The sequence below is a fragment of the Equus przewalskii genome, chromosome 1 (assembly GCF_037783145.1).
Source record: "Equus przewalskii isolate Varuska chromosome 1, EquPr2, whole genome shotgun sequence".
Classification (NCBI taxonomy): domain Eukaryota; kingdom Metazoa; phylum Chordata; class Mammalia; order Perissodactyla; family Equidae; genus Equus; species Equus przewalskii.
Window position 1 is genome coordinate 35591226 of NC_091831.1, and position 14457 is coordinate 35605682.

A 14457-nucleotide genomic window follows, 5' to 3' on the forward strand; every position below is an offset into this window, starting at 1 on the left:
GTGGTTCTGGCTTCTCCATTCGTTCAGCTCTGGGTCTCACATGCCAGAGAGACCAGATGGGACCAAATGGAACCAGATCTCTATGCCCACAAACTACAAAACTGATCTTGAATATTTAGGATTTCAGAATTGCCGCAGGCTAGTGGGATCCATTAAGCTGCGTCTCAAAGGAAGCTGGAGGTCAAGGGAGCCCCAGCCTACCTCTGACCTTGACAGTAGAGCTTTGGTCTTATTGATGGCAAGAAACCTCTCTGAATCTCAGTTTTCCTAGCTGTGAAGTGGGTATGAGACCCCGCCTCTGAAGTTTGTAAAATGAGTGAGAAAGTACGTACAAATGTAAAAATGTTTGCACAAATGAGATGACGGATTTGTTACCTGGACTAAAAACAGATGTTTATTCCCATGTCATCTCTTGAAGTTGAGCTCCTTTTGCACATTGTAAAGTGAAAATTTAGTGGGCTGGGTTAGGGGCTAAAGAAATAAGAAGTTGGGGCTGGCCCCGTGGCCGAGTGGTTAAGTTCGCGCGCTCCGCTGCAGGCGGCCCAGTGTTTCGTTGGTTCGAATCCTGGGCGCGGACATGGCACTGCTCATCAAACCACGGTGAGGCGGCGTCCCACATGCCACAACTAGAAGGACCCACAACGAAGAATATACAACTATGTACTGGGGGGCTTTGGGGAGAAAAAGGAAAAAAATAAAATCTTTAAAAAAAAAAAAAAAAAAAAGAAATAAGAAGTTCACAAGTCAAATGAGGACAATTGACGCTCCCCTTTTAGGTGAAGCTATCAATCTAGAAAAGACGTCTAGATTGGGTTCATATTTTGTCAAAACAGCTAGTCACTTTGGTGAAAATCAAACAGACCATTTTACTGATTTTTTCTTTTACTTCCTTCAGCAGTCGTTTATTTGTGTGCCTGGTGTGTGCTTGATTGCTTAGAGCAGAGCTGTCTAGTGGAACTTTCTGTGATGGTGGAGATGTTCTGCCTGTGTATTGTGGTAGCCACCAGCCACATGTGGACACTGATCACTGAAATGTGGCCAGTGTGACTTGAGGAATTGAATTTCTGTTGTTTAATTTAAGTTAATATAAATGTGCATAGCCATCTGGGGGGTCAGAAAGAGGAAGAACATGTACCAAGAACAAAAGAACTTAAAAAAACAAACAAAATCCAGTCCTCCCGGGGCGAGTTTCCACAGGGTTATGGAAGCTTTTATGAGATGCTGTGACTCAGAAGCTCAGAGCTGACGGAGCCCAGCAGTGAATCAGTTCCTCTGATCATCAAGTTGGAGTGCCTTTATTAGTGGAGACTAAAACTCTAACTTGCTGTATGTAAAGTATTAAAAATCTAAGATTTGAATGGCAGAGGGTCTCCACTTCCCCTCACCTTAGCTTTCTGATTTATTACCTTCAACATTTTTTCATCCCAGTAACACAGTTTATAAATTTTAAAAAATCCTTTCCCTTATCTCTCTTTCATTTAAAAAAAATAAAACTTTCTCTTTTTGCTTACCTCTCCTCACTGTGGGAATTCACTGCCTGGACAGGCCCTGACTCTCTTCCTGTCTTTTGCTGCTGTTTCTTCCTACTCCTCCTTTCAAACAGGAATTCATTCGACAAATATTGATGGCAAGCGCACTCTGCCAGGCCCTGTGCTCAGCTCTGCGTATCAGATGGGGAACAAGGCAGACTTGGCCCCTGCCCGCATGCAGCTTATAGTCTGGCTATAAATCCATTGAGAGTTAGGGAATTCAGAGTGCAATGAGTTTAGACTCCCAGGAAGGAGGCATCATCATCATTGGCAGATTTTATTGAGGATGAGAGCTTACTAGGTATTAAGCATTGTGCTGTGCTCTTCACATGTACTTATTCGTTTAATTCTCACCCAAAAGTGAAGTCCCTCATTTTACAGCTGAAGAGATCAAGTCTTGAGTAGAGTCAGTTGCCTTGTTCAAGATCCCATGGCAGGTCCCACACGCACGTCCACCGCTGAGGCTATAACATCCCTGTGTGTAAGGCTGGGTCTTGGTCGGATCTGCCTTCTGCCCAGCCTGGGGTAATGCACATGGGTTCAGGGCTCAGATCCATATGGTTGACATCCAGGCTCTATCTCCTACCCATTGTATTTCTTTGGGAAAGTTCAGCCCTATGTGCATCTGGTCAGACCAGTGCCAGGACCTGGGGCATTGGTTCCTTTGGGCCAGATACCTCTGGCCTCAGAGGCCTTTTCTGGGCTCCAAATGCGCTCCAGTTTGTCCCAGTGCGCTGGACACATTATGATGGCTTCCCGTGTGTGACATTGAGGAAAGGTTCTCCTCCCAGGTCACATATGGTATATAAAGCCCTTCCTTTCCTGGGCTTGATCACATTTGTTCTTCACAACTCTAGCAGATGTCCAGGGCAGGTATTGTTTATACTCATTTTTCAGATGAGCAGATTGTCTCTGAGTGGCCAAGAGCTGCCAAATTTGGGCAGCCAGGAAGAAGCAAGAAAGGACTGGAACCCCGGTCCTGAGACTCTTAGTCCCATGTTCCTTCCCACTGTTGCTTGCATGTTTGACTTTCTTTGTGTTTGGCATCTCTCTTGCTTGAGTCTACCCTCCACTCATCCCACCAACAAGCCGTAATCCACGGGCACTCCCGATTCCCAGCTCTGCCTCATACCTGCAGCAGCTGACCAGCCTGCTCGCTAAAGAGCCCAGAGGTCAAAACCATCCACAGCATCGGAAGGAAGGCCGAGGACAGGGGACTGAAACTGCTGACAATAGCAAAAATCCCACTTAAAGAGCTTATTAATTATGGGACACCAGGACCTGAGGCCGAGGGTAATTCAGCTAGAAATTTGTTGCTGGGGAGAGATAGGATTGGATTATCAAGATTTTGACTCAGTGCTCTGTGCTTCTTTTTAAAGTTCTTTTCTGTGACGATCTTATTTCCTCTTGATCCTATCTCTTAGAGTCAGGGAGGCCAGAGGGACTGGATCCTCTTCATGTTGTCCCATGGAGACAGTTTATGATTCTGTTTCTCATCCAACACAGGATTGTCCCCTGTGTTCTAGGCTCTTTCACGCTCTCTGGTTTGATCCTCCACGTAACCCTGCAAGGTAGGCTTTTTCATCCCCTCTTACAGGCTGTGAGAGGCCCTTTTGAAACTCTAGGAGCTCGTCCACTCCTCGTCTCCTCGAGCTGGGTTCTGAGTGAATCTGCCGAGTCCCAGCCCTTGTTCAGTCTTCAGTAAATCCTGTCTCAAAAACGCACCAGCCACAGCCAGGGCAGCTTAAGAGGCTCAGGAGCCAGAACACCTGCATGAAATTCTGGCTTCATTTCTTACTAGCACGTGACACTGGACAAGCTACCTAATTTTATTGTGCTTCAAAAGAGGGATAATAATAGTAACAGGTAACATATATGAAGCCTTTAGAAGAGTGCCTGGTGTATTATGAACTCTATATATGGGAGGTGTTATTCCTAGGCATTAAGTACCTATATTTATTAATGAAAAAATCTAGATACAGAGAGTTGGAGTAGGCGGCCCAAGGTCACACAGCTGGTAAGTGGTGACAATGTGGCAGGTCGCCTGGCACCTTCAGCCTGCGGTGGTGATGAAGAGCACAGGTTTGGAAGTGAGGCAGACATGGAGCTGCAGCTCAGCTCCACCACTTACTAGCTCTGTGGTCTTGGGCAAGTCAGTTAACATCCCTGGACCTCAGTTTGCTCGTTTGTAAGATGGGGATGCTAATACCTCCCTTGTTAGGATTAGATGTGAATGTGTTTAAGTGCCCGGCACACAGTGGAGGCCCACATGCAAAATAAACGAACAAACCGAAGAGGCACATGGTTCAGTCCTCTGCCGAGGCAGCCAGTCCAGGTGCTTGGCCGGCTCGGGTTCCCTCGCCTACAGCTGGGCAGTCGGCCGAGCTGGAACACGACCACTCGCCAGGGTCAGCTTTTGGGAAGAAGATTCTGTATGGGTTGTTCGGATCGCCTGGGCTTCACTGCAGTTCCCTGGGAGGATTTGGCTTTGATTCAAGAGCTTGTCTGCCTGAAAGGGCATTCGCAAAGGCCGGTGGGGCACCGGGTGCGGAAAGCAGGCAGTTGCCCTGCCTGCCTTTTTGTCTGGGCGTTCCTGTTTATCAGTGATATCAGTGACTGTTTCAGAAATGTACAAAACAGCCTTGCTTTGTATCATGGTTGCCGCTTTGCCAAAATGCTTTTCCCCAGAACCCGTTTGGCAACATCTCCTTGGAGCAGTAGGGCAGCCAAGGTTGGGAAGCAAATTGTCACAGATACTCCTTTAGCCAGGTCCACCTGGATGGGCCACATATCTCTGTGTCCCCCACCCCCCACCCACCCGGTCCCTCTAATCCTGAGGACAGAGGTCTCCTGCTGGCCCTTCCCAAAGCCTTCTCTGCCCCCTGGTTCTTGTGGAAAGTCTCCCAGATGCTGGTAGCTGGCAGGCTGACTGCCAGGGAGGAGCAGTTACTACCCACAGGCCAGGCGCCTCAGGTGGGCCTCAGAGGTCTAGAACGGAGCCCACTGAGAGAATTGCTTCACCAGGGCTGTGCCTGGCATCACTGGGCACTTCCTCTGGTCATTAAGGCCTTGCCATCCAGGGAGGGCTCCACGGCCTGGGAACCCCCACTGGAGTAAACAGCGGGTGCTGCCCAGGTCCCGTAAGAAGAAATCATGGCTCCTCTTGGTTTAGTGCTTACCACGTGTTGGGCCACGTGCCGAGCAGTTTGTGCTCATTCTCTCACTTAATCCTTAAAGCAGCTCTAGTCGTAATACTTATGTGAGCTTATGAAGCCCACTTCACTCAAACCATGGAGAAATTACTATGTAGTAAGCATGCTGGGGAGACTAACAATAGTGATAAAATACAGTCTCAACCTTTGAGAAGTCATTGTCTGGTCTTAATCTTCCAACTTTGAAAATTGCTCTGTGTCTCCATCGGTCAGAGTCTGAATCCCAGCTCTACCATTACTAGCTGTGTGACCTCTGGTAAATTGTTTAACCTCTCTGTGTCTTGGTTTCTTCCTCTGTCAATGGGGGTGATCATAATAGAATTTACCTCTTGGGTTGTTGTGAAGATTAAATGAGATAGTCCATGGAAAGCACTGGGAACAGTGACTGGTTCAGAGCACTTAATTGCCAGCCACGTGTGGATGGGATGAGATCTTCGGAGATCTGTAAAATTCTAGGCCAAATTGTGAGTGACTTTGTGTTTGTGTGTGAATGTTTCTCAAAACAGAGGGGCCATGACCTGGGGACCCAGAGAAGATGAAGAAGTACGTCTGAGTGGGAGGTCAAGTTTGGATGCATGGCTGATCCACTTTGCCTATCAAAGAACTGAGTTATTTAGGGAAGCTTTGTAAATAGCACCCCCACATCTCCCAGGGCTGTTTTGGTAAGAGAGCAGTCTAATCAGTTAGGACTTGGCAGGACTTCGTAAAGTGCATGTACCTGCAGGAAAACTTGGAGATCATCTAGTCTAAATTCACCAGTTTACACATGAGGAACTCTGAGCTCGGTGGTTAACCCTTATATGGCCCAGAGATAACAGCTCAAAGAAATGAAGAGTTCACTGATGTGAAAGTCAGAAGATCTGGGCCAACACGTCTCCTTTTCCGGCAGAATTGTTAGGATCAGGGAGATGGTGTGTTTTTGGAAGTGTTTAAAACATTTTCATTCTAGGTGTTATTATACCCAAGGGCACCTGGTCTTACTTGCTATATTAGTCAGGTTCTCCAGAGAAACAGAATGAATAGGATATACATGGAGAGAGAGGGGGAGAGAGAGAGAGAAATTTAAGAAATTGGCTCATGCAATTGTAGGGGCTGGCAAGTCTGAAATTTGTGAGGCAGGCCAGCAGGCTGGAAATTCAGGTAAGAGTTGATGTTACGGTCTTGAGTTCAAAATCTGTAGGGCAGGCCAGCAGGCTGGAGGCTCGGGCAGGATTTCTACGTTAGTCTTGGGGCAGGATTCCATCTTCTCCGGGAAATGTTAGTTTTTGCTCGTAAGACGTTCAACTGTTTGATGAGGCCCATCCACATTACGGAGAGTAATCTGCTTTACTTATAAAGGTCAATGGATTGTAGACATTAAGCATATCTACAAAATACCTTCACAGCAACATCTAGACCAGCGTTTGACCACACCACTGGTACCATAGCCAAGCCAAGTTGACACATAAAATTAACCATCACGGTGGTCCTCTGAGCACAGATGTAGCAATCCAGTGTTAGGAGTCACGGTGTCACTAGAGCCCTTTCAGTAGGAGTTCAGCACACAGTCTGGTGGGGGAACAGCAAAGGAAATGGTTCCGTGCAAGAGGGCGTGGTGGCTTGGCGAGGAGGGCTTGCTCAGTTCTCGGGGAAACGATCTTCAGCGGTTGGCATGCAGGTTAATTACTGCAATGGTGACCTTCACCGGACTGAGAGGGAAGCAGGCGTGGCTAATCAAAAAACAGGAAATGTCCCAAGAATGCCTTGAATCATGGTCCAGAGGGTATTTGGCTTTTGAATCAGTTGTTATGTTCTGGGCTGAAAATATTTAATTCCTTTCCATAGGAAGAAACAGTCATCTTAATAAAGTTAGAGATGGGAACCGGGGGAGGTAGGTGATGTGGAGAAAGGGAAAGAGTTTCCCGTAATTTAATCTGATGTTTAGTGCCTGCAACTTTGACCTTTTTTTAAAAAAAAGAGGTGGAATGGAATAATTGAATAATATAAATATGTGACTCTGTGGCCACTGCTGAGAAAGAAATTTATTTACTTTCTTTTTGTGGCTGACACGTTCACTTGTGAGAATAGGCTTTCAATAAAATATAATGTATATACACTTCGATAAAAATCAGAGCTTCCTTTTTGGAAGGAACTGAGTTCGGAAGGGACTGGGTTTCTCCAGAAGGGTAGGAGCTAATGCCAGCGACTTAATCTTTTCTTATTAGCCAGGGAGATAGGAGGGTGCAGTGGTTAAATACTACTCTAGAGTCAGACTAGTCCTGAGTTAGAAGGTTTCTTCCTAGCTCTGTGATCTTGGGCAAGTTACCTAACCATTCTGGGCTCGCTTTGCTCATCAGCAAATTGGGGATAATAACAGTGCCTACCTCGTAGGCTCGCTAGGAGGATTAAATGAAATACTGTATGTGAAGGATTCAGCACATGCCTGGCTGGGAGTGAGCGCCCTCTAGAGACTAGTGCCATTAGCATCAACATTATGCGCACGCTCCGGGAGCAGCAGGAAGTTCCCCTTGAATAGTCCTACCTGGTCTGCTGTCAATCTGCATCTGCTGGGACCCAACTGGTCCTCTTTGTTCTCAAAACACAACTGAGTCACGTGTCCAGGAACATGTCTTGGAAGAGTTGTTGGGCACCTTGGTTTTCTCTTTGGGTAATTAACTTCTCGAAGTTATAAAGTCCAGTTTCTAACCCCTCCTTAAATGGCTTGTATCAGCCAAATGAAGCTTAGCCTGGCACTCATGGCTTCATAACCTTCCCGCACAGCCTGGTTGCTTCTACTTCATATCCCTTGGTTCCAGTCCATTGGGCTGTGTAGTGTCCCCAGACCTGACCTGTTGTCTTCTCCTCCATGGCTGACCCACCCACCCTATTGCACCCACCTGGAGTGACTTTTTCTTCCCAGCTCCACATTTTCAGTTCTTCCTTATCCTTCGAGCCCCAGCTCAGCCTCTGCTTCTTCTGTGAGGCCTTACCTGGTGCCCACAGCCTGAAGTCACCTCCCCTTCCTCTCAATGTGCATTCTCATCTGTACCCTTCTGATGGCATCTGAAGCTTTCTTTCTGTATCAGTTGCCTGTGGCCACATCTGCTTCCCCGCTGGACCACCTGAGGGCGGGAATTGCCTTGGGTATCTTTGTGTCTCCCAGAGTGTCCAGCTTAGTGCCTGGCAAGTCATATTTCACAAACATTTGCCGGATGGAAGAATGAGGAACTTAATTAATGTCTGTGGAAGAACTCACTTAGTGGACCATTTCCATGGCCTGAGCTACAAGATCTGTTTGCCTGAGCTGGCTGGTCATTATCCCCCCTCTTACAGGAGGGCACTCCAATGTAAGAATGGACAGGCAAGAGCGTGCTGGGGCTTTTTGCTGCTTGTTGAATACATGCATAAAGATTTGTTTGGTTCCTCTATTCGATAGCCCATAAACTCCATTTGTGGAATGCTTTAGGAAGGAACTATCTTATACTCTTCCGTTTCCCCAGTTACTAGTACATGGTAAGTGCTTAATAAATGTTTGAAAATGAATGGATGAACAAGTGACCTTTTTCACACTCTGCAACTGCTGACTCTGGAACATTCCCGTCCCTTCTGGGAGAGGGAGGGTCTGTAGTACCAGACTTGGCATCAAGATAGCCTTGTAGCGTTTCTTCTCGTATTCTGATTCCCAGGTCAGTAACCAGGCTTAGGACTCAATTCAAGTGAGCAAGTACTGGCTCTTTCCTCAGGCTCTCTGGAGCCCTTGCCCTTGCTTTAGCTTCCTGCCTGGAATCTTGGGGACTTGGATACTGGATACCATCCTTCAGTGACCCGAGTCTTACCCCAAGCCTCCCTGCCCAATTTCCATACATTATTTGCTGCCTTCTTGCTTTACCTACTTCCTGGGCCCTCTTGCAATTGCCCATCTTCTCTCTTGAAAGTCTGCTGTCATCTCAGGGTCCAGACTCACTCCTTCCTGACTCAATTCTCCTCCCACCCCACCCTGGTTGTGGCAGCAGGGGCAGTGGTGAACTGGAGGGAGGGTAATGGTACCATTTCATGCCTGTCGAAGGCAGGAATTCCTAACTTTTCTCAGGGTCACTAACTCATTAGAGACTCTGATGAGAGCAATAAACTTTCTCCCCAGAAAAACTCATGGATGTAATATTTTGTGTGTTGGAGCAAATGGTCTCAGAAACTTTCAGGATACCCTGAAACCTGACCATGGACTTCCCTGTGGCCATTGCCCAGGATGCCAAGCCTATGAGACATATTGTATTTATGCATCTTCTTTATCCAACGAGCTTCTCTCAATTTCTCGCCCGTAAAACGGGGATGAGAATGTTTACCTTGCAGGGTTGTTGAATGATTTAGAGACACTGCCACTGAATGCACAGCCTGGAACCTGTAGATGGCTGTTTAGAGGGAGCTGTTACAGTTGTGAATAGAATTCCTTTTGTCCAGTTCCATCAACGTAAACATCTTTTGCACGGCTTCTCTTCCCCTCAAGAGCATGTTCTCATAGTACAATCAGAGAGGAAGATGGAGAGATTTGTTAGATGAGAGGAAGGGTGAGAGGGGTCAGTATGGAAGGGTGGGAGGGGAAAATTCAGGACAGCTTCTAGGTGACATCAGAATCAGATCCAGTGAGGGGCTCTGTAGGCCACATAGAAAGACCACAGGCAGAACGAACCACTATAGGTCCTGGCATCAGCTGATGAGTAGGGTCATGCTGAAGTTTAAAAAGGGAAGCCGGTTGGGCTATGGGATGCCCACTCAAGTGGAAAAGTTAATGCTTAGCAGAGTGAGGAGGATGACTCACGTCTTGGCTATGCTGAGGTCTTGAAAGAATGAGGTGGTTAGGCCCACAGCCAGCTATGTGATGGGAGCGTTAGCAATGTGACATTCAGCTGAACAAAACGGGCTACCTCCTACATTCCACGGCAGTAGGGGGAAGGCAAGGGGTGATTCAAAATGTGGCCACTGACGAGACTGCCTGGGTTCAAAACCTAGCTTTGCCACTTACTAACTGGGTGACTTGGAATATGTTACTTAACCTCTCAGTTTCCTTAGCTGTGAAAGGGGGATGAAAATAATTATACGTACATCCTAGGATTTTTAAGGAGATTAGATGATGTGAGATGATAGAAAATATATTTATTGGTCTGTGCTGATACCCCCAGCCCCAACTCCCCTTCCCCTTCCTGGCACACAGCTCCTGAAACCCTTGTAATTTCCTAAGTGATAAGAGCACTAGGAGCATCTCTTGTTCTAATATTTGGTCTTTGACCCCATCCCTGACACAGGGCTCCTAAAACCCTTGTAAATTCCTAAGTGATAAGAGCACTAGGAGCATCTTTTGTTCTAAGGAGGTAACTCGGGGTGGCTCCTGGATGGGGGCTGGTCACCAGAAGACCAGGCCATGGTTAGAAGCTTGGAATCTTCAGTCCCGCCCCCCACTTCTCTTGAGAGGGGAGAGGGGCTGGAAATGGAGTTAATAATTGATCATACCTGCGTGAGGAAGCCTCCAAAAAATCCCAAAAGTACAGGGTTCGGAGAGCTTCCAGGTGGGTGAACACATCCATGTACCAGGAGGGTGACACCCCAACTCTGTAGGGACAGAAGCTCCTGTGCTTGAGACCCTCCCAGTCCTCACCCTCTGTATCTCTTCATCTGGCTGTTCATCTGTATTTTTTATCATATCCTTTAATAAACTGGTAAACATAGGTGACTGTTTTCCTGAGTTCTGTGAGCCACTCTAGCAAATTAGTTGAACCCAAGGAGGGGGTCGTGGGAACCTCACACTTGTAGCCCATTGGTCAGAAGGACAGGTGACAACCTGGACTTGCTATTGGCTTCTGAAGTGGGGTGAGGGTATTTTGTGGGACTGAGCCCTAACCCTGTGAGATCTGATGCCCTCTCCAGGGTAGAGAGTGTCAGAATGGAGACAAACTGCAGAACACCCAGCTGGTGTCGCAGAACATTGCTTCGTGGGGGAAACGCCTTGCATGCGTCTGGTGTCAGAAGTGTTGCGGGTGTTCTGTGTCATGGTAAAGGAGACTTACAGGAGGAAAAATTGTTTTTTTCCAAAAACAGATGAACTAGTGCTTACGAAGCGTTTTGTACTCAAACATTAGCTTTTATTTTTGTGTTTGGGGACTTAGGGACCCATAGAAGCCCCTGCTCTTTGGACTTTGTTCCAAGGAAACTTTAAGCACTAGCTGGATAAACATTAATGCATCTAGGTAGGTGTGTTATCTGGTCCCAGACACAGAGGAAAAAGACCTTGTGTCTTCAGAAAAGGTGGGCCAGGAGTAAAGGAAACCCCCAATTCTCTGCCGGCCCTAGAAAGTGTTCATCTACTGATTACCTTGTACCGAGGCCTGTGGGAGGGAGTCCAGCATCATCCTTAAGCTGTTTTGGGGTCTTATTCCATGCAGAGGCAACATGGGCTTCAGAGCTGAAATTCCAGGTTGTATCAGGGCACCACTGCTGAGTGTGAGCTCACACATATTTCTTAACTCCTTTGAGCCTCAGTATCCTCATCTGCAGCATGGCAATACCTGCGGGTCAAAGGTTAGCTTCACTGCCTTCTTTTTGCAACAGGCTGGAGACGCAGAGGCCGTGGGTGACCGTGGTCTGTGAGAGTCAGTGAGCGACAGGCAGAGGCTCTCGACACTTCTGTGATTTTCAGCCCCTCAGCCCCTAACACCTTGTAGACCTGGGCATGGGAAAAATATTTTAGACATAAAAATGCTGTTCAGTTTGGAAAACTTTAATTCAGGTAGCCCCCACTCAGGGCAGATGAATGGGAAAATGAGGACACATAGTTGGCCCTCAGGGAAATGTTGTTCGAATGAACAAATGAGTGGTACATGCTCTACATGTTTCCAACTGATTGATATCTCTTATTTTGTATTTGCAGATGAGAAAAAGAAAACAAAGAAAGTTGATAGTGAACTCAACCCTGTCTGGAATGAGGTGACTTCATTGTTTTTTCAACTTTGTTTCAGTGGATAAGCTACAACTGATTGTCCCATCTTTGTCTGATTGTCCCTGCCTTTGGGAGGAGAATCTCTGCATTTCCCTCCCACCCTCTCCATCTCCCTTTGTGGTCATGGAGATAGCAGAGAAGTTCAAGGAGATGTAACACAGTGACATCTCCTGTACAGTAGTGATGTGGTGAGCAGAGACTGGTTGGGGAGTGAGGAGTGTTGGGTTGTGGCCTGGAGCAGCCTTGAGCTTGCTGCGTCACCTTGGTCCGGTTATGTTGCATATCTGGGGCACATCTGTAGAGCAAGGGGTGGGATTGGATCATTTCTGGAGTCCGGGAAAGCTCCATAATTAAAAGCATACCACACTGAGGCGGTGTCCCACATGCCACATCTAGAAGGACCCACAACTCAAAATATACAACTATGTTCCAGGGGGCTTTGGGGAGAAAAAGGAAAAATAAAATCTTTAAAAAACAAAACAAAACAAAAAAACATACCTTCATCTGACTAGTCAAGTGTATATTAAATGATACTTTGTGTGTCTGGCTGAGTAATGACATTTACTGTTTTCTATGTTGATAAAATTAATATAAACTTAATGTAGAAATTTTGAAAACATCAGATCGGCATAAAAAAATGACCTTTAGTCCCGCTATCCAGAAGCAAATACTGTTAACATCTGGGATGTATCAGTAAATGTTCATTGAATGAATATGTTTAATAAAATATTATGTCTTAAAATTAGCAAATTAGCATCATCTAGCAAATATAGTCTCCTATCCTATTTTTTTCTTACTATCATATCCTGAGCATATCCCATGTCATTTTATTCAAAAGTATTTTTTGGGGACTGGCCCCATGGCATAGTGGTTAAGTTCAGTGCATTCCACTTTGGTGGCCTATGTTCATGGGTTTGGATCTCAAGCATGGACCTGCACCACTTGCTAGCCATGCTGTGGTGGTGACCCACATATAAAAAAAGTGGAGAAAGATTGACACAAATGTTAGCTCAGGGCTAATCTTCCTCAAGCAAGAAAAGAGGAAGATTGGCATCAGATGTTAGCTCGGGGCCAGTCTTCCTCATCAAAAAACAAAACAAAACATATTTTTAATGACTCTAATGTTCTGCAGAAGGGATATAATATAATTTCTTTACCTTCTCCCCCGCTATTGACTCTATATCTATTTTATAAATGGTTCAGTGTTTAATACATTTATAAATATGTGAAAAATTTAATTCCTTCCTCTGGGTACATTTTCCTATGCTGACTAATTTTTGAAAAGTTGGTCATCAGCTACATTGTTTTTTCCGAAATCTGTATCAGATCTTCCTGGATAAGCACAGTGACAAATGTCTTTGTTATTTTTGCTAAGTCACAAGGCTGTGAACACTTCCCCTCCAAGGTAGTTTTAATGTCTCTGTGAGGTAAATACTGTACCTTCTCAGTGAATGAGGTGAATATGAAAACGTCTTAATTCCTTTTAAAAAGCTCTGCTGCTCTCACGCAGGCTGAGAGAGAATTTCACTTCTCTGCAATTTCACTGGAACCCAGAACATAGCCACCTGGACCACCAGCTCCGTGAGAGCAAGAGGCCAGTCTGGTTGTTCCCTGTGGATACTGTGGATCCTAGCGCCTCATGCAGAGCTCCAAAAATAAGACAAATAAAAAGTACATATATATATGCATTTAGTGTTTCTGATCCTGAGTAGTCCTAACATGGCTCTTTATATTTAGGTCAATCCGTGTGGCCGATGGCAGAGAGATACATGGTCGTATAAGCAGGCATGTCCTCCGTAGGGCATCATCTGTCTCACACCATTTTGTTTCCAACATGTATTTTTTTTAATTACATATGTATTTATCAAGTAAACTTCCCAATTGCAATGTTATAACTGAAACCCAACCCAAATGAAATGCCAACCCCAACCCATTGAGATTAGTGGGTGTGTCCTAAGATAAGCTATAAGACACATTCGCCATCCATTCCCAACCCATTACCAGGAGAATCAAATCATCAGTAGATATTGCTTTATCCAATTCATTTGTTACATAATCAGTTAAAGCCATCCGTCATACTGTATTGATTTTTTACCTTTGCCGTTGGACAGCAATTTATTGCATTAAGATGAAATTCTCATCTGACTTTAGCACTGGCCATGATGGGACTTAAAATAGGGGGCTGGTGCATTTTAGAATATGTTTTGTTAGATTATTCATCCCTTTGATAATAGTATAACTAGGAGGAACAAGTAATTTAAAAATAACTGTTGAAGAAAGCATTTTCACACACGTTTTATTTTATTCTTACAACAATTGTGGTAGACGTTAAGTCGGTTCGCTGACTGTGAGGTGGGTTTCGTGACTTGTCCGAAGCCGTGGAGCCTAGAGAATGGGAAGCCAGGAGTTGCATCCAGGTCCTTTGAGGCTAAATCTGATTGGCTTTCCCACATCCCTCAGCAGCATCCAGGGTTAGAATCTGATCGCGTCCACCGAATTATAGAATTGGAGAATTCAAAAGATTGTCATTGGTGAAGATAATGACCCAACGTTTAGTGTTGGGACATCACGTTGTGTTCCCTGATCCTTTTAACCATCTTTTTGTTTCATAACCTTCTGTGATAGATTTTGGAGTTTGACTTGAGGGGTATACCCCTGGACTTTTCATCTTCCCTTGGGATTGTTGTGAAAGATTTTGAGACAATTGGACAAAATAAGTAAGTTGGTTTCAACTTTTTCTCATTTTACG

General features: G+C 45.6%; 1 protein-coding gene across 4 annotated transcripts in view; it reads left to right on the forward strand.

The window, feature by feature from the left end:
• The window catches only part of MYOF (myoferlin), a 152946-nt gene that overhangs the window by 9000 nt on the left and 129489 nt on the right, over positions 1 to 14457 (forward strand). For all 4 annotated transcript variants that reach the window (XR_011537338.1, XR_011537336.1, XM_070609490.1 and 1 more), the window contains exons 2-3: positions 11640 to 11695; positions 14334 to 14425. Coding sequence is in view for 2 of the 4 variants with exons in the window: in XM_070609490.1 (XP_070465591.1) it covers positions 11640 to 11695; positions 14334 to 14425 (148 nt within the window). In the remaining 2 variants the exon portion in view is untranslated. The remainder of the gene's footprint in view (positions 1 to 11639; positions 11696 to 14333; positions 14426 to 14457) is intronic.